The sequence below is a fragment of the Salvelinus alpinus genome, chromosome 17 (genome assembly GCF_045679555.1).
Source record: "Salvelinus alpinus chromosome 17, SLU_Salpinus.1, whole genome shotgun sequence".
NCBI classification, from domain to species: Eukaryota; Metazoa; Chordata; class Actinopteri; order Salmoniformes; family Salmonidae; genus Salvelinus; species Salvelinus alpinus.
In genome coordinates, this window is record NC_092102.1 from 54,948,581 (window position 1) to 54,975,914 (window position 27,334).

The following is a 27,334-nucleotide window of genomic DNA, read 5'->3' on the forward strand; positions in this document are numbered from 1 at the left end:
TCTCACCACCAAATATGTTGGTGAGAGGAAGTCCAGTCGCAGGTAGTGGGAGAAGATGGAACTTGTTGAAACTGTGTCCGACATTCTGCCAATTTTCTCATTGATGAAACATGATATCGGTGTTCTGTTCCCAAAACAAGAATCTCTTACGAATACAGTGCACGAAGTTTTAGAGACTTGACGCTTTGCTAAAGTAAAAAAAAAAGTTTTGTTTCGGAGTGCAAGGTCGAATTGAGTTTGTGCACACTCGCACTTCACAGAGGAGGCGATCCTTAACGGAACTATGCAAATAAATGCTATAATGTGCCAATAATTATATTGTATTTGTATTTATTATGGATCCCCACTAGCCGTTTGCAAAGCTTGGCTTTGCCCACCTGGCTTGTTCTGCCGACTATGCTTAATTCGCTCCTACTGTAAACGACAGAGATGAACGATCTTGGGTTAGTTATAAATCTCTTTGGTAAAACTACTCTTCCCAAGATGCTCCACGGTTGGCTAGTTGTTGCGGAGGAAATTTTACAGACAAAATATTCAATAAAACATTTACGATTACTAACCATAATTCACGTGTGATTACAAAAGTCCTTACACAAATCAAAAATAAAAGAGGCATGTTTTTACCATATACTTTCTCCACCCGAACGCACCCATATGACGCAGCGGAAGTCTGTCTAACTTCCTTTCCTCCATTCGGTGAGTACACGGTGACATCGTGGTCTCTGCCGCTCTTCTAAAAAGTATAGAAAATAATGTATTTTTCCATTCTAGGACCCTAGCTACTCTCCATTCGTAATAAGTGTTTGTGTTATTTTAACAGATCGCAGACATGGGTCGCCGGCCAGCCCGATGGTGAGTGTTTTTGTCTCATGGTTTTAGCTCAAATAAAGTCTGACACTGGGTGAAAATACAAAATGGTGGATGTGTCTGCACCATGTGAAGTAATTAGCTAGCTACATTCGCAGGGTTGATGTCAAATTATTTATATGCTGTAACGTCAATTTGTGTGGTTTCATTCAACTAGCTTGCTTGATGCTATGTTACACACTGTTAGCGATGTCTACATCCCTGTCATTCACCTAGCTAACTGTAGCTAATGTAGCTAGCTGGATTAGAAGGGTAACACTGCTAATGGCATTAGGTAGCATAACTAGCCATTGCAACTTGTGGGTAGATCAACATAGTTATTATGGAGTTTATCTGTTATTACATTCGTCTGTGATTATTGGTACACATTACACAGTATAGTGAGGTTTACTGTACAGAATAAAGATACGTGAATGTCTAAACATCCTTAGTATCTCATTTACATACATATTTAGATGTTGTTGTGGGTGTAGAGAAAGTCTTGTGTTCCTAGCTCCAACTGTGCAGTAATATCTAACAATACACACATTGAAAAGAATGTAATGTAGAAATAGTTAAAGGAGCTGTGTGTGTGTCCACACTACAGGCAACTTCCTGGTCCTTATCCACTTATCTCTACAGACAGATACAGGAGGAGAGACTGCTTAGACACTATTACACTTGAATGCAATGACCAAGTCGCTCTGGATAAGTGTTTGCTAAGTTACTAAAAATTTAAATTAAATAAAAAATAAAGGCAAGCTGGGATAAAACGTTATGATAGAAATAGAGGGAGGATAGCTTTTATATGAACCTGTCTCCCAGGCCAGTGAGCGCTATCCTGAAGGGTTGTGGTAGATGTGTAGTGTAGATACAGTGATGGATATACAGTGCATTCAGACAGTATTCAGCCCCCTTCACTTTTTCCACATTTTGTTACGCTACAGCCTTATTCTAAAATGGGTTGGGGGGGGGGGATCAACACACAATACCCCATAATGACAAAGAAAATACAGATTTTTTTAAATGAGCAAATTAATGAAAAACAGGTACCTTATATACAAGTATTCGTACCCTTTGCTATGGGACTCGAAATTGAGCTCAGGTGCATCCTGTTTCCTTTGATCATCCTTGAGGTTTCTACATCTTAATTGGAGTCCACTTGTGGTAAATTCAATTGATTGGACATGATTTGTAAAGGCACACCTGTCTATTTAAGGTCCCACAGTTGACAGTGAATGTCAGAGCAAAAACCAAGCCAAGAGGTCGAAGGAATTGTGGCCTCCATCATTCTTAAATGGAAGAAGTTTGGCGCCACCAAGACTTTCTAGAGCTGGCCACGTGGCCAAACAGCAATTGGGGGAGAAGGGCCAATGTTCACTCTGGCAGAGCTCCACAGTTCCTCTGTGTAGATGGGAGAACCATCCAGAAGGACAACCATCTCTGCAGCACTCCACTAATCATGCCTTTATGGTAGAGTGGCCAGATGGAAGCCACTCCTTAGTAAATGGAACATGACAGCCCGCTTGGGGTTTGTCAAAAGGCACCTAAAGGACTCGCAGACAATAAGAAACAAGATTCTCTGATCTGATGAAACCAGGATTGAACTCTTTGGCCTGAATGCAAAGTGTCTGGAGGAAACCTGGCACCATCCCTACGGTGAAGCATGGTGGTGGCAGAAGCATGCTGGGGGGATGTTTTTAAGCGGCAGTGACTGGGAGACTAGTCAGGATCGAGTCAAAGATGAACGGACCGAGTACAGAGATCCTTGATGAAAACCTGTTCCAGAGTGCTCAGGACCTCAAACTGGGGCAACGGTTCACCTTCCAACAGGACAACGGCCCTACGCACACAGCCAAGATAACGCAGGAGTGGCTTCGGGACAAGTCTCTGAATGTCCTTGAGTGGCCCAGCCAGAGCCCGGACTTGAACCCGATCGAACATCTCTGGAGAGACCTGAAAATAGCTGTGCAGTAACGCTCCCCATCCAACCTGACAGAGCTTGAGGATCTGCAGAGAAGAATGGGAGAAACTCCCCAAATACAGGTGTGCCAAGCTTGTAGAGTCATACCCAAGAAGACTTGAGGCTGTAATCGCTGCCAAAGGTGCTTCAACAAACTACTCAGAAGGTTCTGAGTATTTATGTAAATGTCATATTTCAGTTTACATACATTTGTACATTTTTCAACTGTTTTTGCTTTGTCATTATGAGGGTATTGTGTGTAGATTGGGGAGGAAACTATTTTAGAATAAGGTTGTAACCTAACAGAATGTGGGAAAGTCAAGGGGTCTGAATACTTTCCGAAGGCACTGTGTATGTTTGTAAGGAGGGATGGGATGTGTACTATATCCATAATGTCTATCTGAAGAGAACGTAGGATAGAATGGTGTGTGTGTGTATATACACACAGCAATGGTTGAATAGGATGGCATTGACTAGAATATAGTGTATATACATATGAAGTGGGTAAAACAGTATGTAAACATTATTATAGTGACCAGTGATTCTATGTACATTGGGCAGCAGCATCTACGGTGCAGAGTTGAGTAACTGGGTGGTAGCTGGCTAGTGACCGTGACTAAGTTAATGGCAGGGTACTGGGTGGAGGCTGGCTAGTGACCGTGACTAAGTTAATGGCAGGGTACTGGGTGGAGGCTGGCTAGTGACCGTGACTAAGTTAATGGCAGGGTACTGGGTGGAGGCTGGCTAGTGACCGTGACTAAGTTAATGGCAGGGTACTGGGTGGAGGCTGGCTAGTGACCGTGACTAAGTTAATGGCAGGGTACTGGGTGGAGGCTGGCTAGTGACAGTGACTAAGTTAATGGCAGGGTACTGGGTGGAGGCTGGCTAGTGACCGTGACTAAGTTAATGGCAGGGTACTGGGTGGAGGCTGGCTAGTGACCGTGACTAAGTTAATGGCAGGGTACTGGGTGGAGGCTGGCTAGTGACCGTGACTAAGTTAATGGCAGGGTACTGGCTGGAGGCTGGCTAGTGACCGTGACTAAATTAATGGCAGGGTACTGGGTGGAGGCTGGCTAGTGACCGTGACTAAGTTAATGGCAGGGTACTGGGTGGTAGCTGGCTAGTGACCGTGACTAAGTTAATGGCAGGGTACTGGGTGGAGGCTGGCTAGTGACCGTGACTAAGTTAATGGCAGGGTACTGGCTGGAGGCTGGCTAGTGACCGTGACTAAGTTAATGGCAGGGTACTGGCTGGAGGCTGGCTAGTGACCGTGACTAAATTAATGGCAGGGTACTGGGTGGAGGCTGGCTAGTGACCGTGACTAAGTTAATGGCAGGGTACTGGGTGGAGGCTGGCTAGTGACCGTGACTAAGTTAATGGCAGGGTACTGGGTGGTAGCTGGCTAGTGACCGTGACTAAGTTAATGGCAGGGTACTGGGTGGAGGCTGGCTAGTGACCGTGACTAAGTTAATGGCAGGGTACTGGCTGGAGGCTGGCTAGTGACCGTGACTAAGTTAATGGCAGGGTACTGGGTGGAGGCTGGCTAGTGACCGTGACTAAGTTAATGGCAGGGTACTGGCTGGAGGCTGGCTAGTGACCGTGACTAAGTTAATGGCAGGGTACTGGGTGGAGGCTGGCTAGTGACCGTGACTAAATTAATGGCAGGGTACTGGGTGGAGGCTGGCTAGTGACCGTGACTAAATTAATGGCAGGGTACTGGGTGGAGGCTGGCTAGTGACCGTGACTAAGTTAATGGCAGGGTACTGGGTGGAGGCTGGCTAGTGACCGTGACTAAGTTAATGGCAGGGTACTGGGTGGAGGCTGGCTAGTGATGGTTATTTAAGTCTGATGGCCTTGAGATAGAAGCTGTTTTTAGTCTTGGTCACCCCTGCAGCTTATTAAACCAGTGTGGTTCTAGTGTGCAGTGGCTGCCGACTAGGGTTGGGTGATATTACGTATCAGATTGACCGCTGTCGTTAATGGTTACTACGTTGTGAAGTGATGGTCAATGTATAGCTTAACTTGACTGGAACCACACAGTAAAGAGCTGTGGCGTAGTCCTTTATAGCCTGCATAACCTCTCTCTATAAATGTTAAACAATTTACAGAATGTAAGAGAGTAAAGTAGACTGAGTTGAGATTTTCACCAAAGCAGCCCAAAAGGTTTCCCGGTCCATGTAGCTGAAGCCCATTTCATGTTTTTATAGTGGACAATCCAGTCCGTTTTAAAATCCCCATTTTAGTCTTATATCTGTTTGTTCTGAATGACTTCAGTTTTAATCAAAGTGATGGGGGCATGTTTTTTTTTTGGTCCAAGTTACATCAAACTATATATATGGATATTTCAGGTGATTTGGGCTCTTTAAAAATGTTCTCATGTCCATTGTTAGCTTGTGGTGGCTACGGTCAGCGGAAGTTTCTAGTGGCTGTTGAAAGACCTGAGCCGTGGATTAGTTTCTCCTGGCCCGTAGACGACTTTCAAGCCGAGGACACATCTCAAATCAAGTTGTAAAATACTCCTTTAAGACAAGTTAAAGTTATGGAGTTTCTTTGTCGCTCAGATGGTAGATAATGGTGCTTGTAACACCAGGGTAGTGGGTTCGATTCCCGGGACCGCCCATATGTAATGTATTATACACGCATTGGTCGCTTTGTATAAAATACAGGTATTATTAAATAGTTTTAATGTCCTAAAGTTGTGAGTCTGTCTATAGGCAATTCTTTATCACAACTTTATTTTAAGGGACAACTATTACAGGCATGAAGGGAAATAGAGCGACCGATATCAAGATGGAATGAAGTCAAAAGGGAACTTTGAGCTGAGCAAAGCTCATGAAGGAAATGTGTAGAGCCTATTTCCATAGCCTATTGACCGTGTGTATTTAACCTGCCAACACGTTGAAGTCCAGGTCTAATAAGAGGAAGATTAGGCAAATCATTCAATCATTATCCTGTTCTGGGGAGCGTGGAGTTGTCCTCTGCAGCCGGGCCCTTCATGATTTACAACCAATCACAGGGCGCGCAGCCAGTGATGCTATCTTGTGTGTCGACACTTTTCTTGCTGCAGAGAGGAATATGCAACTTTTCTTTTGGTGGCTGAAATATATTGTCATGGTTCCCCTCGTCTCCTGTATTTTTTTAGCAGCGTTTCTTGCATTTGACCTTTTGGGAGGTTGGCCAGTAGGGGGCGCCGCCTTTGTATATCAATGTTTTATGGGTATTTAATCGCGATTGGACAGAGGTTGACATCGCCCAACCCTTGTAGTGCGGACAGTGACTCTGGTTGAATATGAGGCCAGCTGGGAGGTGCTGGCCCCTTTAAGGTACCTCAGAGGCAACATGCTGACAAGTTAGATTTCCTTTACACACTAATAAATATGGCGGTCTTCGGAGAACCTCTGATCACTCCTACATGGTTAGCATTTTCGTTGAATGTTAAAGTATCTGACAACCACTTGACCAACCCAACTGTAGTAGTGCTACTAGCAGTTACTGTAGCTAGTCTGTTAGCTACGAGCAGTTACTGTAGCTAGTCTGTTAGCTACGAGCAGTTACTGTAGCTAGTCTGTTAGCTACGAGCAGTTACTGTAGCTAGTCGGTTAGCTACGAGCAGTTACTGTAGCTAGTCGGTTAGCTACGAGCAGTTACTGTAGCTAGTCAGCTGATAATTGTTAGATTTAACCATCTGTCTCTCCATCAGCTACCGCTACTGCAAGAACAAGCCCTACCCCAAATCCCGTTTCTGTCGCGGTGTGCCTGGTAAGTTCTCTCTCCTTTACCTTGAGGTTATTCCCACTCAAACAAGCTCATTTCAGTTGGCCCAGAACAGAGCAGTTCGCCTTCAGTGTACATTTAAGGGCCAATGTCAATTGCATGCTAAATTGGTATTGTGCATCACTAGTCTTTGAGATGTGTTGAAGGCACCGAACTGTTGAAATGGCTCAGCTCAGACACCCATACGTACCCCACAAGACATGCCACCAGGGGTCTCTTCACAATTTAGAACAGAGGCTAGGAAACTCACAGTACTACGTGGAACTCTATTCCTCATCAAGTAAAGCAAGCAGTAAAATTAGATAAAATACTCATACCTCTCAGGACAACACGGGACTGTGAAGACACTCTAGTAATACACCCGTTGTGTTGTACATTTGTAATGTTTTTTATTTGATGGAGGCTGTTGTGTTATGTCGGTGTTTATTCCTGTTTGACCCCGGGAAGAGTAGTTGTTGCATTGGCAGCAGCTAATGGGGAATCTAATAAATACTAAACAGGAACATACGTGTTCTTACCTGCAGCTTATTAAGCCGACCAGTCCCGCTGCAGTGCGGTTCTGGTGTGCAATGGCTGCAGACAGTGACTCTGTGGTTGTGTATGAGGCCAGCTGGGAGGTGCTGGCCCCTTTAAGGGACCGCTGAGACAACGTTTAGTTCTGACTACTGAGGGTGTAGCTAGTTAACTATTTTGTCTAATTGGTCACTTACAGCTGTAATATGTAACCTTTTTGAGTGACCAGTCCCATTTTCACAGAAGTGACTTATATACTGGACAAAAATGTAAACGCAACTTGTAAATTTGTTGTTCCTGTGTTTTCATGAGCTGAAATAACAGATCCCAGCGACTTTCCAAAAGCACAAAAATTTATTTCTCTTAATTTTGTGCACAAATTTGTTTACATCCCTGTTAGTGCGTGTTTCTTCTTTGCCAAGATAATCCATCTGACAGGTGTGGCATATCAAGAAGCTGATTAAACAGCAGGATCATTACACAGGTGCACCTTGTACTGGGGACAATAAAAGACCGCTTTAAAATGTGCAGTATTGTCACAAAGCACAATGCCACAGATGTTTTGAGGGAGCGTGCAATTGGCATGCTGACTGCAGGAATGTCAACCATAGTTGTTGCCAGAGAATTTGTACATTTCTGTAAAATGTACATTTCTCTACCATAAGCCGCCTACAACGTAGTTTTAGAAATTGTCAGTACGTCCAACCGGGCCTCAACTGCAGACCATATGTAACCACGCAGGCCCAGGACCCCACAGCCGGCTTCACCTGCGTGATCGTCTGAGACTAGCCACCCGGACAGCTGTGGGTTTGCACATCCAAAGAACTTCTGCACAAACGTCTCGGAAGCTGTGCTCGTTGTTCTCACCAGGGTCTTGACCTGACTGCCGTTTGGCGTCGTAACCAGGGTCTTGACCTGACTGCCGTTTGGCGTCGTAACCAGGGTCTTGACCTGACTGCCGTTTGGCGTCGTAACCAGGGTCTTGCCCTGACTGCCGTTTGGCGTCGTAACCAGGGTCTTGCCCTGACTGCCGTTTGGCGTCGTAACCAGGGTCTTGCCCTGACTGCAGTTCGGCGGCGTCGTAACCAGGGTCTTGCCCTGACTGCCGTTTGGCGTCGTAACAGACTTCAGTGGGCAAATGTTCACCTTCGATGGCCACTGGCCCGCTGGAGAAGTGTGCTCTTCAGGGATGAATCCCGGTTTCAACTGTACCGGGCAGACGGTGTGTGGGCGAGTGGTTTGCTGATGTCAACGTTGTGAAGAGTTCCTCGCAGTGGGGTTACAGTATGGGCAGGGATAAGCTACGGACAACTAAACACAATTGCATTTTGGTCAAGTGGTTGTCATGTCACAAGGATCCGTACACTATTCCTAGAAGCTGAAAATGTCCCAGTTCTTCCATGGCCTGCATACCTACCAGACATGTCACCCATTAAGCATGTTTGGGATGCTCTGGCTCAATATTTACGACAGTTTGTTCCAGTTCCCGCCAATATCCAGCCACTTTTGACAGCCATTGAAGAGTGGGACAACATTCCACAGGCCACAATCAAGTCTGATCAACTCTATATGAAGGAGATGTGTCTCGCTGCATGAGTCAAATGGTGGTCACACCAGATACTGACTGGTTTTCTGATCCACGCCCCTACTTTACATTTTTTGGGGGGGTATCTGTGACGAAGCGATAGACCCAGTCACGTGAAATCCATAAAGGCTGAATTAATGGATTTTAATTGCCTGAATTGTTGCGTTTTTATATTTTTAGTGTAGATGTCACTCGTTGAAAGCAGGTATAAGAAGGGGCTGATTTTATTTCTATGCCTAAGTTTTTGGGTCTTTTGGTTTTGTACACCAGCTGAAAATACAATATTTTTGGTTCTGTGAAATATGTCACAGTGGTTCAGATGCTACAATGATTCTCTACACCGGGGTTTTACTAACGTGGTCCTGAGGGCGCGTTTGGGATTATGCCCCTGGCACTACACAGCTGATTCACATAAACAACTCATTAAGCTTTTATTTGCATCCGCTGTGTAGTGCTAGGGGGGGGACAAAGCGTGCACCCGGTGGGGCCAGGCCCGAGTTTGGGAAACCCTGCTCTACTTTAGTCACCAAGTGAAATTAGGTGAACTCCTAGACTTGTAGCAAACAGGAAATAGAGTGATTTCTTGCAAAGTGCACCTTTTTTAAAGACATTGAGACCAACATTAACTAGTGTAAACTGTCTCCTCTTGTTTACCTCTGTAGATCCTAAGATCAGGATCTTTGATCTGGGCAGGAAGAAGGCCAGGGTGGATGAGTTCCCTCTGTGTGGTCACATGGTCTCTGACGAGTACGAGCAGCTGTCCTCTGAAGGTGAGGGGGCATCTCTGGAGACAGTCAGCTGACACACACACTCACTCATTGACAATGTTACACATGTACTGTCTTCTGAAATGCAAGGTCAGATTGCCATCTCGTATTAAATCTACTTTCCATATCTCTAGCTCTTCCCCTTATCCCTCTCCTCTGTGGGCAGCCTGTATTAACTCTCCTGTCTCTCCTCTGTGGGCAGCCTGTGTTAACTCTCCCGTCTCTCCTCTGGAGGCAGCCTGTGTTAACTCTCCCGTCTCTCCTCTGGAGGCAGCCTGTGTTAACTCTCCCGTCTCTCCTCTGGAGGCAGCCTGTGTTAACTCTCCCGTCTCTCCTCTGGAGGCAGCCTGTGTTAACTCTCCCGTCTCTCCTCTGGAGGCAGCCTGTGTTAACTCTCCCGTCTCTCCTCTGGAGGCAGTCTGTGTTAACTCTCCTGTCTCTCCCTGTAGGTAGCCTGTGTTAACTCTCCCGTCTCTCCTCTGTGGGCAGCCTGTGTTAACTCTCCCGTCTCTCCTCTGGAGTCAGCCTGTGTTAACTCTCCCGTCTCTCCTCTGTGGGCAGCCTGTGTTAACTCTCCCGTCTCTCCTCTGTGGGCAGCCTGTGTTAACTCTCCCGTCTCTCCTCTGGAGGCAGCCTGTGTTAACTCTCCCGTCTCTCCTCTGTGGGCAGCCTGTGTTAACTCTCCCGTCTCTCCTCTGTGGGCAGCCTGTGTTAACTCTCCCGTCTCTCCTCTGTGGGCAGCCTGTGTTAACTCTCCCGTCTCTCCTCTGGAGTCAGCCTGTGTTAACTCTCCCGTCTCTCCTCTGTGGGCAGCCTGTGTTAACTCTCCCGTCTCTCCTCTGTGGGCAGCCTGTGTTAACTCTCCCGTCTCTCCTCTGTGGGCAGCCTGTGTTAACTCTCCCGTCTCTCCTCTGTGGGCAGCCTGTGTTAACTCTCCCGTCTCTCCTCTGTGGGCAGCCTGTGTTAACTCTCCCGTCTCTCCTCTGTGGGCAGCCTGTGTTAACTCTCCCGTCTCTCCTCTGTGGGCAGCCTGTGTTAACTCTCCCGTCTCTCCTCTGTGGGCAGCCTGTGTTAACTCTCCCGTCTCTCCTCTGTGGGCAGCCTGTGTTAACTCTCCCGTCTCTCCTCTGTGGGCAGCCTGTGTTAACTCTCCCGTCTCTCCTCTGTGGGCAGCCTGTGTTAACTCTCCCGTCTCTCCTCTGTGGGCAGCCTGTGTTAACTCTCCCGTCTCTCCTCTGGGGGCAGCCTGTGTTAACTCTCCCGTCTCTCCTCTAGCTCTGGAGGCAGCCCGTATCTGTGCCAACAAGTACATGGTGAAGACTTGCGGAAAGGATGGCTTCCACATCCGGGTCCGCCTGCACCCCTTCCATGTCATCCGTATCAACAAGATGTTGTCCTGCGCCGGGGCTGACAGGTACAGCACACTGTTCTAAACGCCTAGAACACCTGCAGCTTATTAAGCCGACCAGTCCCGCTGCAGTGCGGTTCTGGTGTGCAATGGCTGCAGACAGTGACTCTGTGGTTGTGTATGAGGCCAGCTGGGAGGTGCTGGCCCCTTTAAGGGACCGCTGAGACAACGCTTTACAACTGATGCTGCTGTGTGTCAGACCAGGACTGACTGGGGATTGTAGACCAGGACGCTGGCTAGATACTGCTCTGCCTCTGTCAGCTGGTAATATGGACAAGGTGCTGCTACATGTCAATGACCAGAAAATAGGCCTCTGGTCAACTACGTAGTACAGAGGTCAACAACCTTTTCTGAGTCGAAAAGCAAGTAGGAAACTACCCCTCAGATTTATTTAAAAACTGTTCTGGTGGGAAGGTGGTTACTGTTTTAGAAGTCCTCTTGGCAAAATGTTGCTGTTAGCCAATACCTCGTTATGCCGTCTGAGCTGCTCAAACATTATGCCATTTTCTGACCTTGGGTCTGTTTGGTTCTTAGTTCTCCCAGATCTTATTTAAAAAGCTTCATTATCTTCTATACTTTATATTTGGTAGGTCTTCATTTTATACTGAAAACATTTTACTATCCCCAAAATTGTGAACAGTGTCTGCCTGACCTGCAGGTCTTCGGCGTCAACGGCACAAGACACACAAAATCTGAGCCTAAATCGTTGGCTCTTCTAGCGTTTGGTGGACTAGGAATGTCTTGAAGATCAACCAGTTGGTGACCTTCATTAGAGGGTGTCATTAGACTCATTCCACGTGTCCAAGAACATTAAATGTGTTCTGTCTGTGCGTCAGTTAAACGTGGTTCTGTGTTTCTAGGCTCCAGACAGGGATGCGCGGTGCGTTCGGGAAACCCCTGGGCACCGTGGCCCGTGTTAGAATCGGTCAGGTGATCATGTCTGTCCGCACTAAGGCCAGCAACAAGGAGCACATTATCGAGGCTCTCCGCAGAGCCAAGTTCAAGTTCCCCGGACGCCAGAAGGTAACTCACTCGGACACACAACACACTGGGGGATAACTGATCAAATGTGATACAAACACATTGAATAACAGATTCACTACAACCGATGAGCCCCCAAAAGTTCTGAAGTGTCTGTCCTATATCTGAGAGACGGAAGAAAGATCTGATTTGAAAAACATTTAACCTCTTATTTTTGGCACTAAACAGTCTTCACATATACTTCCATAATTGTGTTGTACTTCAGGTGAGTCTTGTAGCCTGGGGGTCACAATACAAAACAGCCAACATTGAGACTCACCTTTCCAGAGGGGTCATCATAGTGTAGCCCAAACTGTTTGGACTCAACAGATACAAGTTGGCAGAGCAGCTCTAATGACTTGAGGAGTCCAAGACACTTGAGGTTTTAGCGTAAACGGAGAACACCACAGAGTCTCCTTTCCATCCAGGTCATAATAGTTTGTAGCCAAACCGTTCATACGTTGGATGTTTTGAGGAGTCTGATTTTCAAGTTTGTCTCATGGTCTGACAAACAACGCTCTAGCTATGCCACTTTTCACCGCAGATGAGGAAGTGTGACATCGGCGGACGCGGTGTATTGAGACTCGTCCAATGCAAACAGATCTCTAGCTTACTGGCAGAGTTTTATTATGCTAATTATATTTCTGACTCTGGGGGGGTTTTAAACGTCCACGTTCCTTTACACACTGAGAAACATTACTGTCTGTAGAGGACCTCTGATCACTCACTTCTCCCTCCCTCAGATCCACATGTCTAAGAAGTATGGCTTCACTAAGTTCAACGCCGTGGACTTTGATCAAATGATGGCTGAAAAGCGTGTGATTCCTGATGGCTGTGGGGTGAAGTACATCCCCTCGACGGGCCCTCTGGCTCGCTGGAAGAAGATTCACGCCATCTAGACACTCGACTACAGACTGACATGCTTTTAACATCCCATAGGATGTCTGGTCCTCAGCTTCACGGGAGGTCAGACATGGTGAATGAATACATCTGAATAGTCAGCCAATAAAGATGAAACTGACCTGGGTCTTATTGTTGTGCCTTTCACTGCTGATTCTGACTTCAGATGAGGGGTTGACTTGGGCAAGGTGAGTAAAGGGGTAGAACTTCATAATGAGCAAATGTATATTTTACTGAAATATTAACTAGGAACGCCAGTATTGTACATTTAAGTACTGCCGGTGATGATTTTAGCATGTACATCTTGGGGCAAACTCACCCCAAAAAAGTTGGGATGTGTGCCAGCAAGCCACTACATTGATTAACATTAATTGCACTATAACCGGGCCTACATAAAGCTGTCCAAACAGCAGAGATATCTTTTCAGCACCATTGTGTGAATCCTTACTGTTATACCTGGTTCAGCGGAGCCTTGTCTACCAGCGAAACAATTCATTCAGCCTCATTTTACTGTCTTTTAATAAACATAGCTAAAATGGCTGACTTAAACAAATGTGGTTTCTACTGACAATTGATATGTACAAACTATGGCATAAGGGGACGACGAGTGGATAAGAGGCAACCAGTAATTTCGATTAAGACAATGAGCGAGCGTGGGTAGCTATTTGTTCAACACTAGACAGTGCACTAACAGAATTCAGAACATGGGCCATTCTTAGTTTACTCCCTGTACACCAAGTCAGAACTGTAGGCTAAAGGGGGGCATATAAGCAGACAATGAAAGCTCTTACACTATTCAAAGATTATTTTCATCTAAAACAGGCTATAGGCTACATGTGCACTGCCAGGTCAGAACTGTGGGCATAGTTATGAGAGGGAAATGGACCAAATTATTAGTAGCCCATGTTCCTCACCCTTACAGCTTACTACACAATATACACTTAGCATTATTTTCTTAGCTACATTATACAGATCTCCCTGGCATATTACATAATTTATGCAGCAGCATACAAAACATTTGTGCAGGAAGGTGGCGGTCCTGGTGGGGAAATTGTCGTTTTCTGGATTTATAGTGCTTCAAAGACCACTGGGAACTCTATGGCAGCACCAAAGGGGCTTGAATTTGAGCTCCCCATAGATTTCGCAATTAGGTAATGTCCCCATGAATGACAGAACTTTGAGCCAATCATGGCGCAAGGAGGACATTACCTCAATGATTATCCTATAGGGTGGCGCACAATCGGTCCAGTGCCGTCCGAGTTTGGCCGGTGTAGGCAGTCATTGTAAATAAGAATTTGTTCTTAACTGACTTGCCTAGTTAAGTAAAGGTTAAATATATATATATTTTTTTACATTGTTTGCAAACTGGTATGCGACACGTATTATTGCCAAAATAACATGCAAAACAGGCTAAATACATGTAGCTCTGCCCTGAATGACGGGTCGCCACAGTCTTACTATCCAAAATGAGAACTGGCTGTTTTAATTTCTCATGTCACGGCTCTTCTAAAGCGCTCTGGACCAGAGGCTCTGGTTGAAACTTGTTCACAATACCCATAAGCACTTGTTGCGTTGCGCCGGATGTCATGCATTTCAATGGGCACGTCCACAAGAGTGGAAGCGCAACGCCCCCCTGTGGTTGAAATGCAGGACGGACGCCTCGTACTTTACGTCTTCAGTCCAGCCAGTCTGTCAAAGAACAGGAAGTTACCAAACCACAGAATATGAAACTTGGCTTGCTATAAAGTTGGAGAAACAAGTGACTGAACAACCTGCTATCACCTGAAACAATATATGTACCCTGTCTTGAATGAAAAGGTCATTTTGCAAGCTCCCACAATAATTGTGATCTCTGACTAAAGGGCTCCATCTTGCGTTACAAACGCTGCACTTGTCTGTTCAGTAACGGGATAAGACTGAAGATGACATACTGCGTAAGGGCATTATAGACGGGTGGGTTGTTTAGCAACAGACCTGATGGCTTACAGTCAAAGATTAACACGATAAAAAGTAAATGGATCATGTTGTAATTTATTGGGGGAACTCCCTTTATTAATGTGTAAGCCCATAGCTGCCACCCAAATAGGGAAAATTCAGAGATATGTTTTGCTTGTGTAACCGATGTGAAATGGCTAGCTAGTTAGCGGTGGTGCGCGCTAATAGCGTTTCAATCGGGGACGTCACTCGCGCTGAGACTTTGAAGTAGTTGTTCCCCTTGCTCTGCAAGGGCCGCGGCTTTTGTGGAGCGATGGGTAACGATGCTTTGAGGGTGGCTGGTTCAGCCCAGGTAGGGGCGAGGAGAGGGACGGAAGCTATACTGTTACACTAGAGGTACTTCCTCTCTACTAATGTTGTGGTTATGAGGCCTTCTTACTGAAAGCCTTGTCTTGTCCCTAAGACCGGGTGCACACAACACCACTTCCAACATCCTCTCATTAAACAATCTTTCTTCAAATGTCTTGCCTTGCCAACGTAGTGGCATAGACGGGTGTTTAAACACCAAGATGCTTCACTGAGAATTCTCAATACCACGCTCTCACAAACAATGTGATTAGATTAACATGGCCAGAACGAGCTGTGGCTTCAAGTAGCCTCCAGCGTTTTTAGTCAGACATTCACGCATAGCGAAGTAGCCAATACATAGTAAATACTATTGTCTCCTGCTCCAGAGTCTATACATCCATACTAGTAGTAGTCATGTCTCCTGTTCCAGAGTCTATACATCCATACTAGTAGTAGTCATGTCTCCAGAGTCTATACATCCATACTAGTAGTAGTCATGGCTCCTGCTCCAGAGTCTATACATCCATACTAGTAGTAGTCATGGATCCTGCTCCAGAGTCTATACATCCATACTAGTAGTAGTCATGTCTCCAGAGTCTATACATCCATACTAGTAGTAGTCATGTCTCCAGAGTCTATACATCCATACTAGTAGTAGTCATGTCTCCAGAGTCTATACATCCATACTAGTAGTAGTCATGACTCCTGTTCCAGAGTCTATACATCCATACTACATTGCAGTGCAGTGTACTACTACTAGTGCAGTGTAAAAATATATTTCCATACATAGAAACATACACAGTAAATATCCTGGTATTAATGGCTGACGTGATTAAGGCTTTTGGTGTTCAGACTCCTGAAACCCGGGCTAGAATTCCATCAAACCTGTTAGTGTCCGTTTCTAAACTAGTGGCGCCGTGTGTGCTCACACGTTTCCTGATCATTCAGGTAGTAGTAGGGGTTTTAAAGGACATTCTGTGATTTCATTGAGCTATGAGGTACTATGGAACTACTGAAATAGGTGTTTGATTGAATGTGACAGCAAAAACATGTTTTATTGTTACATACATCGGATAGGTGAGATATGTTTTACAGGGTCAGTCATAGAAGTACTGTGCTGGAGCAAATTAGGGTTAAGTGCCTTGCTCAAGGGCACACAGGCAGGTTTTTCACTTTGTTTTGATATTCGAACTAGAAGTCATATAGAGTTCTCCCATCACACACACACACACACACACACACACACACACACACACACACACACACACACACACACACACACACACACACACACACACACACACACACACACACACACACACACACACACACACACACACACACACACACACACACACACACACACACACACACACACACACACACACACACACACACACACACACACACACACACACACACACACACACACACACACACACACACACACACACACACACACACACACACACACACACACACACACACACACACACACACACACACACACACACACACACACACACACACACACACACACACACACACACACACACACACACACACACACACACACACACACACACACACACACACACACACACACACACACACACACACACACACACACACACACACACACACACACACACACACACACACACACACACACACACACACACACACACACACACACACACACACACACACACACACACACACACACACACACACACACACACACACACACACACACACACACACACACACACACACACACACACACACACACACACACACACACACACACACACACACACACACACACACACACACACACACACACACACACACACACACACACACACACACACACACACACACACACACACACACACACACACACACACACACACACACACACACACACACACACACACACACACACACACACACACACACACACACACACACACACACACACACACACACACACACACACACACACACACACACACACACACACACACAGAGAGAGGCCGTGTTCCAGGCTGACTACATTGCAGACGCCTGCCAGAGCTCACCTGTACAGGTGTTTAACATATTATGCTAACTACACTGAACAACAATATAAACGCAACATGTACTTTTCTGGTCACATGTTTCATGAGCTGAAATAAAAGATCCCAGAAATTCAAATTCATATGCAAAAAAAAAAGCTTATACCTTTCAAATTTTGTGCACAAATTAGTTTACATCCCTGTTAGTGAGCATTTCTCCTTTGCCAAGATAATCCATCCACCTGACAGGTATGGCATATCAAGAAGCTGATTAAACAGCATGATCATTACACAGGTGCACCTTGTGCTGGGGACAATAAAATGCCACTTTAAAATGTGCAGTTGTTACACAAAACAATGCCACAGATGTCTCAAGTTTTGAAGGAGTGTACAATTGGCATGCTGACATGCAGAAATGTCCAACTGAGCTGTTGCCAGAGAATTGAATGTGCATATCTCCACCATAAGCCGCATCCAACGTCGTTTTAGAGAATTTGTCAGTAAGTCCAACCGAACTAAAAACCGCAGACCACGTGTAACCACGCCAGCCCAGGACCTCCACATCCGGCTTCTTCACTTGTGGAATCGTCTGAGGACGGGGTACTGAGGAGCATTTCTGTCTGTAATAAAGCCCTTTATGGGGAAAAACTCATTCTGATTGGCTTAGCCTGGCTCCCCAATGGGTGGGCCTATGCCCTTCCAGGCCAACCCATGGCTGTGCCCCTGCCCAATCATGTGAAATCCATAGATTAGGGCCTAATGAATTTATTTAAATTGACTGATTTCCTCATATGAACCTCAACTGAGTAAAATCTTTGAATAGTTTCATGTTGTGTTTATATTCTTGTTCAGTACACATCATTGTTCAGTACACATCATTGTTCAGTACACATCATTGTTCAGTACACATCATTGTTCAGTACACGTCATTGTTCAGTACACATCATTGTTCAGTACACGTCATTGTTCAGTACACATCATTGTTCAGTACACATCATTGTTCAGTACACATCATTGTTCAGTACACATCATTGTTCAGTACACGTCATTGTTCAGTACACGTCATTGTTCAGTACACGTCATTGTTCAGTACACATCATATGATACAGTATAACCATCTGATGCTTGACGTGGGACACAACCATTGGTTGATGCAATGCAGTGTCTGAATGCAGTGTCTGCAGTAAAGTCGGCCTGGAACGTGGCCACAGGTTCAGGTGGAGATGAAGAAGGCCATGAGGATGATCAGAAGGGTGTGGCCTGCCAAATGTTCTGACCCCGCCTTCAACTCAACCTCCACTGGGTAGTGGTCACTGACGTCCAGGGCCTGGAGAAAGACAAACACATTAAAACACACAAACACATGCACACATTGAATTTCAATTTACATCCTGAATTGACTCTGTGGGTGTGTTAGCTGTTGAATTGACTCTGTGGGTGTGTTAGCTGTTGAATTGACTCGGTGGGTGTGTTAGCTGTTGAATTGACTCGGTGGGTGTGTTAGCTGTTGAATTGACTCGGTGGGTGTGTTAGCTGTTGAATTGACTCGGTGGGTGTGTTAGCTGTTGAATTGACTCGGTGGGTGTGTTAGCTGTTGAATTGACTCGGTGGGTGTGTTAGCTGTTGAATTGACTCGTGGGTGTGTTAGCTGTTGAATTGACTCGGTGGGTGTGTTAGCTGTTGAATTGACTCGGTGGGTGTGTTAGCTGTTGAATTGACTCGGTGGGTGTGTTAGCTGTTGAATTGACTCGGTGGGTGTGTTAGCTGTTGAATTGACTCGGTGGGTGTGTTAGCTGTTGAATTGACTCGGTGGGTGTGTTAGCTGTTGAATTGACTCGGTGGGTGTGTTACCTGTTGAATTGACTCTGTGGGTGTGTTACCTGTTGAATTGACTCTGTGGGTGTGTTGCCTGTTGAATTGACTCTGTGGGTGTGTTAGCTGTTGAATTGACTCTGTGGGTGTGTTAGCTGTTGAATTGACTCTGTGGGTGTGTTGCCTGTTGAATTGACTCTGTGGGTGTGTTGCCTGTTGAATTGACTCTGTGGGTGTGTTACCTGTTGAATTGACTCTGTGGGTGTGTTACCTGTTGAATTGACTCTGTGGGTGTGTTACCTGTTGAATTGACTCTGTGGGTGTGTTACCTGTTGAATTGACTCTGTGGGTGTGTTACCTGTTGAATTGACTCTGTGGGTGTGTTACCTGTTGAATTGACTCTGTGGGTGTGTTACCTGTTGAATTGACTCTGTGGGTGTGTTACCTGTTGAATTGACTCTGTGGGTGTGTTACCTGTTGAATTGACTCTGTGGGTGTGTTAGCTGTTGAATTGACTCTGTGGGTGTGTTAGCTGTTGAATTGACTCTGTGGGTGTGTTAGCTGTTGAATTGACTCTGTGGGTGTGTTAGCTGTTGAATTGACTCTGTGGGTGTGTTAGCTGTTGAATTGACTCTGTGGGTGTGTTAGCTGTTGAATTGACTCTGTGGGTGTGTTAGCTGTTGAATTGACTCTGTGGGTGTGTTGCCTGTTGAATTGACTCTGTGGGTGTGTTGCCTGTTGAATTGACTCTGTGGGTGTGTTGCCTGTTGAATTGACTCTGTGGGTGTGTTGCCTGTTGAATTGACTCTGTGGGTGTGTTACCTGTTGAATTGACTCTGTGGGTGTGTTACCTGTTGAATTGACTCTGTGGGTGTGTTACCTGTTGAATTGACTCTGTGGGTGTGTTACCTGTTGAATTGACTCTGTGGGTGTGTTACCTGTTGAATTGACTCTGTGGGTGTGTTACCTGTTGAATTGACTCTGTGGGTGTGTTGCCTGTTGAATTGACTCTGTGGGTGTGTTGCCTGTTGAATTGACTCTGTGGGTGTGTTGCCTGTTGAATTGACTCTGTGGGTGTGTTGCCTGTTGAATTGACTCTGTGGGTGTGTTGCCTGTTGAATTGACTCTGTGGGTGTGTTGCCTGTTGAATTGACTCTGTGGGTGTGTTGCCTGTTGAATTGACTCTGTGGGTGTGTTGCCTGTTGAATTGACTCTGTGGGTGTGTTAGCTGTTGAATTGACTCTGTGGGTGTGTTAGCTGTTGAATTGACTCTGTGGGTGTGTTAGCTGTTGAATTGACTCTGTGGGTGTGTTACCTGTTCCTCTGTGAGGCCGTATTCTTGGGCGAAGTTGAAAGGTTGTGCGGACTGGGGCACGATGGCTTTTGCAAATGCTTCCCCGTGGACCACGATCCTACAACACACACAGGGTTACCACACAGGGGTAACACACAGGGGTAACACACAGGGGTAACACACAGGGTTAACACACAGGGGTAACACACAGGGGTAACACACAGGGGTAACACACAGGGGTAACACACAGGTTGGGTATTCAATCAAAGGCGCATTGTAGACCAGTGCACTGGACAGCCTTCAAAGCGCTCACACACACAGACGTACCTGTCGTAGGCACAGGTGGTGGTTTGTCTAACGGTGGTGTCCTCTGTGTCTCCTATCAGCCACAGGAAGGCCTGGTTACTATAGAGACGTACATGCTGCCTGTTCTTCTTGGCCAAATAGCCACAGTCAGCGTTAAAATCCCCTAGGAACATCACCATCTACACGCACACACAAACACACACACAAACACAGTTAAAATCCCCTAGGATTGATTTATTTATTTGACCTTTATTTATCTAGGCAAGTCAGTTAAGAACACATTTTTATTTACAATGACGGCCTACCAAGAGGCCTCCTGTGGGGACTACACACGACCGTTCAAAAGTTTGGAGTCACTTAGAAATGTCCTTGTTTTTTAAAGAAAAGCAAATTTTTTGTCCATTAAAATAACATCAAATTGATCAGAAATACAGTGTAGACATTGTTAATGTTGTAAATGACTATTGTAGCTGGAAACGGCTGATTTTTTATAGAATATCTACATTGGCGTACAGAGGCCCATTATCAGCAACCATCACTCCTGTGTTCCAATGGCACGTTGTGTTAACTAATCCAAGTTCATCATCATTAAAGGGCTAATTGATCATTAGAAAACCCTTTTGCAATTATGTTAGCACAGCTGAAAACTGTTGTTCTGATTTTGAGTTCTTTTGCCCATCTTAATCCTAACCCTAACCCTGTTCCAGGGGTCCTAGTCCTATTGCATTTGGAGTTATTTGGCCACCTTAATTGAGATACAAACTTCATCAAAACATACTGTGTGCATGTAATTATGATTTGAAAATGTCGAAAAAAAATGCACGTGCTGGGCATCATTCAATAATAATATTCACACTATTCAGACTATTCTCAATTTAAGCTTGTTTTTACATATAGTAAATAATATACGTGAATTTAGATTTGGCCACTACCATGCACCTGTTGGAACAGGGGGGGAAAACCTTTAATCCGTATGCAAAAATATTGGTCACATGCGTCGAATACAACAGGTGTATACTTTACGGTGAAATGCTGACTTTCAAGCCCTTTCCCAATGAGCCCATTCCAACATTTCAATAGCGAGAGGAGGATGCTGTTCCCGCGGTTCATTTTCATGCCAGCCAGGTAAGTTGCTCCAGTTGAAAAGAGATCAATGTGCTTCATATTAGGAACGTTGAGAAATAAATATAGCGGGCCTAGCCTATAGAAAGCTGATCCTCCTCAGGCCTAGCCTATAGAAAGCTGATCCTCCTCAGGCCTAGCCTATAGAAAGCTGATCCTCCTCAGGCCTAGCCTATAGAAAGCTGATCCTCCTCAGGCCTAGCCAATAGAAAGCTGATCCTCCTCAGGCCTAGCCTATAGAAAGCTGATCCTCCTCAGGCCTAGCCAATAGAAAGCTGATCCTCCTCAGGCCTAGCCTATAGAAAGCTGATCCTCCTCAGGCCTAGCCTATAGAAAGTTGATCCTCCTCAGGCCTAGCCTATAGAAAGCTGATCCTCCTCAGGCCTAGCCTATAGAAAGCTGATCCTCCTCAGGCCTAGCCTATAGAAAGCTGATGGGATCCTCCTCAGGCCTAGCCTATAGAAAGATGGGATCCTCCTCTTTTTAATAGAGGCCATCAACTCTGTTTTCTCACGCAATTGCATAGCCTATAGAAATGTTGCGCAACAGGAACACTTATTTAATAACATGCATCATCCAGCTATGAGGAGCTGGCTCTCGCTGTGCAACAGGTGAACCTATTCTGCTCAAACTCTGAATGCCAGGGCTCTCATGAAGGGTTGATTTTATGATTGATTTTCCATCGATGTGAGTTATTAGAAGGATAATAGAGTGCTGAGTACCGGCCGTTAGAGTCTGACCGTTAACCAGTCTGGTAGGCTACTAACGACAGTTACCGTGACTGTCAGTCTAGTGACGGCCAGTGTGGCAGTAATAGGTGATACAGCCCTAACCAGGTGACAACCATGACACACAGTAAAGTAAAACATGCACAGCCCGGGATTAAATCTGATCACGCTTGTAAGCCTGTTTTAAATGTAATGTTTGTGGAGCATTGATGGTAAGCGGTGTATATGTCCCAATCTGAAATGTCTTTTTAAATGGTGCATTGAGACACAAAGCATGATTGGACTGAGTTCTGGCCACAGAAACACTGTTACCTCTGTCTTCCATTTCTTCTTGACATCCAGGAAGACATCGTAGAGGGCATCGATCTCTTTAGTAGCGTTGGTGGGAGTGGTGTGCTGGGGTACTAACACAAAGTCCCGTATGGCTGGAGAGAATGAGACAGAGAGATGGTGTGAGAGAGAGAGAGAGAGAGAGATAGAGAGGATGAGACAGAGATGGTGTGAGAGAGAGAGAATGAGACCGAGAGATGGTGTGAGAGAGAGAGAGAGGATGAGACAGAGAGATGGTGTGTGAGAGAGAGGGGATGAGAGAGAGAGAGGATGAGACAGAGAGATGGTGTGAGAGAGATACAGAGAGTAAGAGAGAGTGAGTGAGAGAGAGAGGCAGGGAGAGAGAGACAGAGAGTGAGAGAGATACAGAGAGACAGAGAGTGAGAGAGACAGAAAAAGTGTGTTTGTGCGTGTGTATCATTGAATGTGTATGCATCTTTGAAGCTTAAGCTTGCATGTTGGTATTTTTGTGTATGTATGTATGGGTATTTATCATTTTAGGGAGGGAGAGAGATGGAGATAGAGAGAGACAGACGGAGAGACTTGGGGAGAGGCAGGGAGGGAGAGAGTGAGAGAGGGAGAGAGAAAGACAGAGAGAGAGATACATAGAGAGAGGGGGAGAGAGAGAGAGAGGGAGAGAGAGACAGAGACACAGAGAGAGGGGAGAGACAGAGAGAGGCAGGGAGGGCCTTCTATTCCATCAAAAGGAAAATAAAAGTTGACATATCAATTAGGATCTGGCTAAAACTACTTGAATCAGTTGTAGAACCCATTGCCCTTTATGATTGTCAGGTCTGGAGTCCGCTCACCAACCAAGAATTTACAAAACCAAATTGAGACTGCATGCAAAATTCTGCAAAAATATCCTCAGTGTACAACGTAAAACACCAAATAATGCATGCAGAGCAGAATTAGGCCGATACCCACTAATTATCAAAATCCAGAAAAGAGATGTTAAATTCTACAACCACCTAAAAGGAAGCGATTCCAAACCTTCCATAACAAAGCCATCACCTACAGAGAGATGAACCTGGAGAAGAGTCCCCTAAGCAAGCTGGTCCTGGGGCTCTGTTCACAAACATAAACACACCCCACAGAGCCCCAGGACAGCAACACAATTAGACCCAACCAAATCATGAGAAAATATAATTACTTGACACATTGGAAAGAATGAACAAAAAAACGAACTAGAATGCTATTTGGCCCTAAACAGAGATTACACAGTGGCAGAATACCTGACTACTACCTGAGTTAAAGAGACAGAGAGACAGAGAAAGAGAGTTAAAGAGACAGACAGAGAGTTAGAGACAGAGAGACAGACAGATTGATTTAATCTATCATTATTCTCATTAATATTGTTGTTGTAGTTGTTGTTAATGGTAATCCCATTTCCACTACTACTATTATTATTGCTGTTGGTCCCATCATTTTTTGTTATATGTGGACTTTGACAATGTACGTAATTTAAGAGAGAGAGGCGGAAAAGACAAGACTCCATGTGTTGTGTGATGTCATGTCTGTTTAATTCTATCTCATGATGTTCTCAACCCAATTGTTTTACTCCAATTTACCTGTAATGACATTTGACTACTGTTTGTAACACCCCTATGACAGCTCATAACAGTATCATAACAGCAGTGCTACCTGTCTTGCGGGTGTGAAGGCGGACTATGAAGGGTTCTCTGGAGAAGGCATCTTCGTTTCCCGGCAACATGTCAAGATACTGATACTGATCTGTTACTGTCACAGAGCCGATCCTACACACAAACACACAGTAATCACACTTTTATAATCATATTAAAAAGCTTATCAGACTCAGTCCTGCACAGATACAGGAGGACACTTTCAACTGTAACCTTTATTTAACTAGGAAAGACACTTAAGAATACATTCTAATTTACAGCTTCCCGAGAAACAGAGGGTTAACTGCCTTGTTCAGGGGCAGAAGGACAGATTTTTACCTTGTCAAATCGAGGTATAGATCCAGCAACCTTTCGGTTACTAGTCCAATGCTCTAACCACTAGACTATCTGCTCTAACCACTAGGCTACCTGCTCTAACCACTGGGCTACCTGCTCTAACCACTGGGCTACCTGCTCTAACCACTGGGCTACCTGCTCTAACCACCGGGCTACCTGCTCTAACCACCGGGCTACCTGCTCTAACCACTAGGCTACCTGTCTCTAACCACTAGGCTACCTGTCTCTAACCACTAGGCTACCTGCTCTAACCACCAGGCTACCTGCTCTAACCACTAGGCTACCTGTCTCTAACCACTAGACTACCTGCTCTAACCACTAGGCTACCTGCTCTAACCACCTGGCCACCTGCTCTAACCACCTGGCCACCTGCTCTAACCACCTGGCCACCTGCTCTAACCACCTGGCCACCTGCTCTAACCACTAGACTACTTGTCTCTAACCACTAGGCTACCTGCTCTAACCACTAGGCTACCTGCTCTAACCACTAGGCTACCTGCTCTAACCACTAGGCTACCTGCTCTAACCACTAGGCTACCTGCTCTAACCACCAGGCTACCTGCTCTAACCACTAGGCTACCTGTCTCTAACCACTAGACTACCTGCTCTAACCACTAGGCTACCTGCTCTAACCACCTGGCCACCTGCTCTAACCACCTGGCCACCTGCTCTAACCACCTGGCCACCTGCTCTAACCACCTGGCCACCTGCTCTAACCACTAGGCTACCTGCTCTAACCACTAGGCTACCTGCTCTAACCACTAGGCTACCTGCTCTAACCACTAGGCTACCTGCTCTAACCACTAGGCTACCTGCTCTAACCTCTAGGCTACCTGCTCTAACCACTAGGCTACCTGCTCTAACCACTACGCTACCTGATCTAACCACCTGGCCACCTGCTCTAACCACCTGGCCACCTGCTCTAACCACCTGGCCACCTGCTCTAACCACCTGGCCACCTGCTCTAACCACTAGACTACTTGTCTCTATCCACTAGGCTACCTGCTCTAACCACTAGGCTACCTGTCTCTAACCACTAGGCTACCTGCTCTAACCACTACGCTACCTGATCTAACCACCTGGCCACCTGCTCTAACCACCTGGCCACCTGCTCTAACCACCTGGCCACCTGCTCTAACCACCTGGCCACCTGCTCTAACCACTAGACTACTTGTCTCTATCCACTAGGCTACCTGCTCTAACCACTAGGCTACCTGCTCTAACCACTAGGCTACCCGCTCTAACCACTAGGCTACCCGCTCTAACCTCTAGGCTACCCGCTCTAACCACTAGGCTACCTGCTCTAACCACTAGGCTACCTGCTCTAACCACTAGGCTACCTGCTCTAACCACTAGTCTACCTGCTCTAACCACTAGGCTACCTGCTCTAACCTCTAGGCTACCTGATCTAACCACTAGGCTACCTGATCTAACCACTAGGCTACCTGCTCTAACCACCAGTCTACCTGATCTAACCACTAGGCTACCTGATCTAATCTCTAGGCTACCTGATCTAACCTCTAGGCTACCTGCTCTAACCACTAGGCTACCTGCTCTAACCACTAGTCTACCTGCTCTAACCACTAGGCTACCTGCTCTAACCACTAGGCTACCTGCTCTAACCACTAGGCTACCTGCTCTAACCACTAGGCTACCTGCTCTAACCACTAGGCTACCTGCTCTAACCACTAGGCTACCTGCTCTAACCACTAGGCTACCTGCTCTAACCTCTAGGCTACCTGCTCTAACCACTAGGCTACCTGCTCTAACCTCTAGGCTACCTGCTCTAACCACTAGGCTACCTGCTCTAACCACTAGGCTACCTGCTCTAACCTCTAGGCTACCTGCTCTAACCTCTAGGCTACCTGCTCCAACCACTAGGCTACCTGATCTAACTACTAGGCTACCTGATCTAACCTCTAGGCTACCTGCTCTAACCACTAGGCTACCTGCTCTAACCACTAGGCTACCTGCTCTAACCACTAGGCTACCTGCTCTAACCTCTAGGCTACCTGATCTAACCTCTAGGCTACCTGATCTAACCTCTAGGCTACCTGATCTAACCACTAGGCTACCTGATCTAACCTCTAGGCTACCTGATCTAACCACTAGGCTACCTGATCTAACCACTAGGCTACCTGATCTAACCTCTAGGCTACCTGATCTAACCACTAGGCTACCTGCTCTAACCACTAGGCTACCTGATCTAACCACTAGGCTACCTGATCTAACCACTAGGCTACCTGATCTAACTACTAGGCTACCTGATCTAACCACTAGGCTACCTGATCTAACCACTAGGCTACCTGATCTAACCACTAGGCTACCTGATCTAACCACTAGGCTACCTGATCTAACCACTAGGCTACCTGATCTAACCACTAGGCTACCTGATCTAACTACTAGGCTACCTGCCGCCCCCAATAAAGGTGATGATGATAGTTGGTCTCACCTGAACACATAGTGTTCCTGGTAGCTAGGTGTCCTGGTCTCACCTGAACGCAAACACATACTGCTCCTGAACACATACTGGTCCTGTTAGCCAGGTGTCCTGGTCTCACCTGAACACAAACACATACTGCTCCTGGTAGCTAGGTGTCCTGGTCTCACCTAAACACATACTGCTCCTGGTAGCTAGGTGTCC

The 27,334-nt window shown here is 46.0% G+C and overlaps 3 protein-coding genes and 2 non-coding genes across 9 annotated transcripts in view; 3 read left to right on the forward strand and 2 right to left on the reverse strand.

Moving 5' to 3' along the window:
* The first annotated feature begins 599 nt into the window (after positions 1-599).
* Positions 600-12,903, forward strand: LOC139543176 (large ribosomal subunit protein uL16). Of its 2 annotated transcripts, none has more exons than XM_071349436.1 (6): positions 600-696; positions 6,485-6,568; positions 9,344-9,451; positions 10,724-10,862; positions 11,717-11,879; positions 12,620-12,903. In XM_071349436.1, exons 1-6 carry the CDS (start codon positions 615-617, stop codon positions 12,773-12,775), a joined length of 732 nt encoding a protein of 243 aa, XP_071205537.1. In that variant the 5' UTR covers positions 600-614; the 3' UTR covers positions 12,776-12,903. The 2 variants fall into 2 exon arrangements, with proteins under 2 accessions (XP_071205537.1, XP_071205538.1); XM_071349437.1 differs by having other exon boundaries at positions 673-852; positions 6,510-6,568.
* Positions 7,102-7,234, forward strand: LOC139543311 (small nucleolar RNA SNORA70). Its single transcript, XR_011668688.1, has one exon. It is a non-coding gene; the product is annotated as a small nucleolar RNA SNORA70 (small nucleolar RNA).
* Positions 10,895-11,027, forward strand: LOC139543312 (small nucleolar RNA SNORA70). Its single transcript, XR_011668689.1, has one exon. It is a non-coding gene; the product is annotated as a small nucleolar RNA SNORA70 (small nucleolar RNA).
* A 4,086-nt stretch (positions 12,904-16,989) lies between the features above and the next one.
* dnase1l1 (deoxyribonuclease I-like 1) overlaps positions 16,990-27,334 on the reverse strand; it is a 22,735-nt gene continuing 12,390 nt past the window's right edge. For all 4 annotated transcript variants that reach the window (XM_071349439.1, XM_071349438.1, XM_071349442.1 and 1 more), the window contains 5 exons: positions 24,356-24,468; positions 22,694-22,806; positions 20,553-20,710; positions 20,247-20,343; positions 16,990-18,446 (listed from right to left, as the gene is read on the reverse strand). In XM_071349439.1, coding sequence (XP_071205540.1) covers positions 18,333-18,446; positions 20,247-20,343; positions 20,553-20,710; positions 22,694-22,806; positions 24,356-24,468 — 595 coding nt within the window. In that variant the 3' untranslated portion in view covers positions 16,990-18,332. The remainder of the gene's footprint in view (positions 18,447-20,246; positions 20,344-20,552; positions 20,711-22,693; positions 22,807-24,355; positions 24,469-27,334) is intronic.
* Positions 24,475-27,334, reverse strand: part of LOC139543202 (adhesin BmaC autotransporter-like) — a 2,879-nt gene continuing 19 nt past the window's right edge. Inside the window, exons 2-3 of the mRNA XM_071349470.1 lie at positions 25,884-27,137; positions 24,475-25,713 (exon numbers count right to left, since the gene is read on the reverse strand). Of these exons, the coding sequence (XP_071205571.1) occupies positions 25,667-25,713; positions 25,884-27,137 (1,301 nt within the window). The 3' untranslated portion in view covers positions 24,475-25,666. The remainder of the gene's footprint in view (positions 25,714-25,883; positions 27,138-27,334) is intronic.

What these genes read in the sequence shown, in the direction of transcription:
- LOC139543176 (XM_071349436.1), top strand. Translation starts at nt 615, where the DNA reads ATGTTTTTACCATATACTTTCTCCACCCGAACGCACCCATATGACGCA. An exon ending in TTTCTGTCGCGGTGTGCCTG is followed by an intron (nt 6,569 to 9,343) that starts GTAAGTTCTCTC and finishes TTACCTCTGTAG; the next exon opens with ATCCTAAGATCAGGATCTTT. An exon ending in CGAGCAGCTGTCCTCTGAAG is followed by an intron (nt 9,452 to 10,723) that starts GTGAGGGGGCAT and finishes TCTCTCCTCTAG; the next exon opens with CTCTGGAGGCAGCCCGTATC.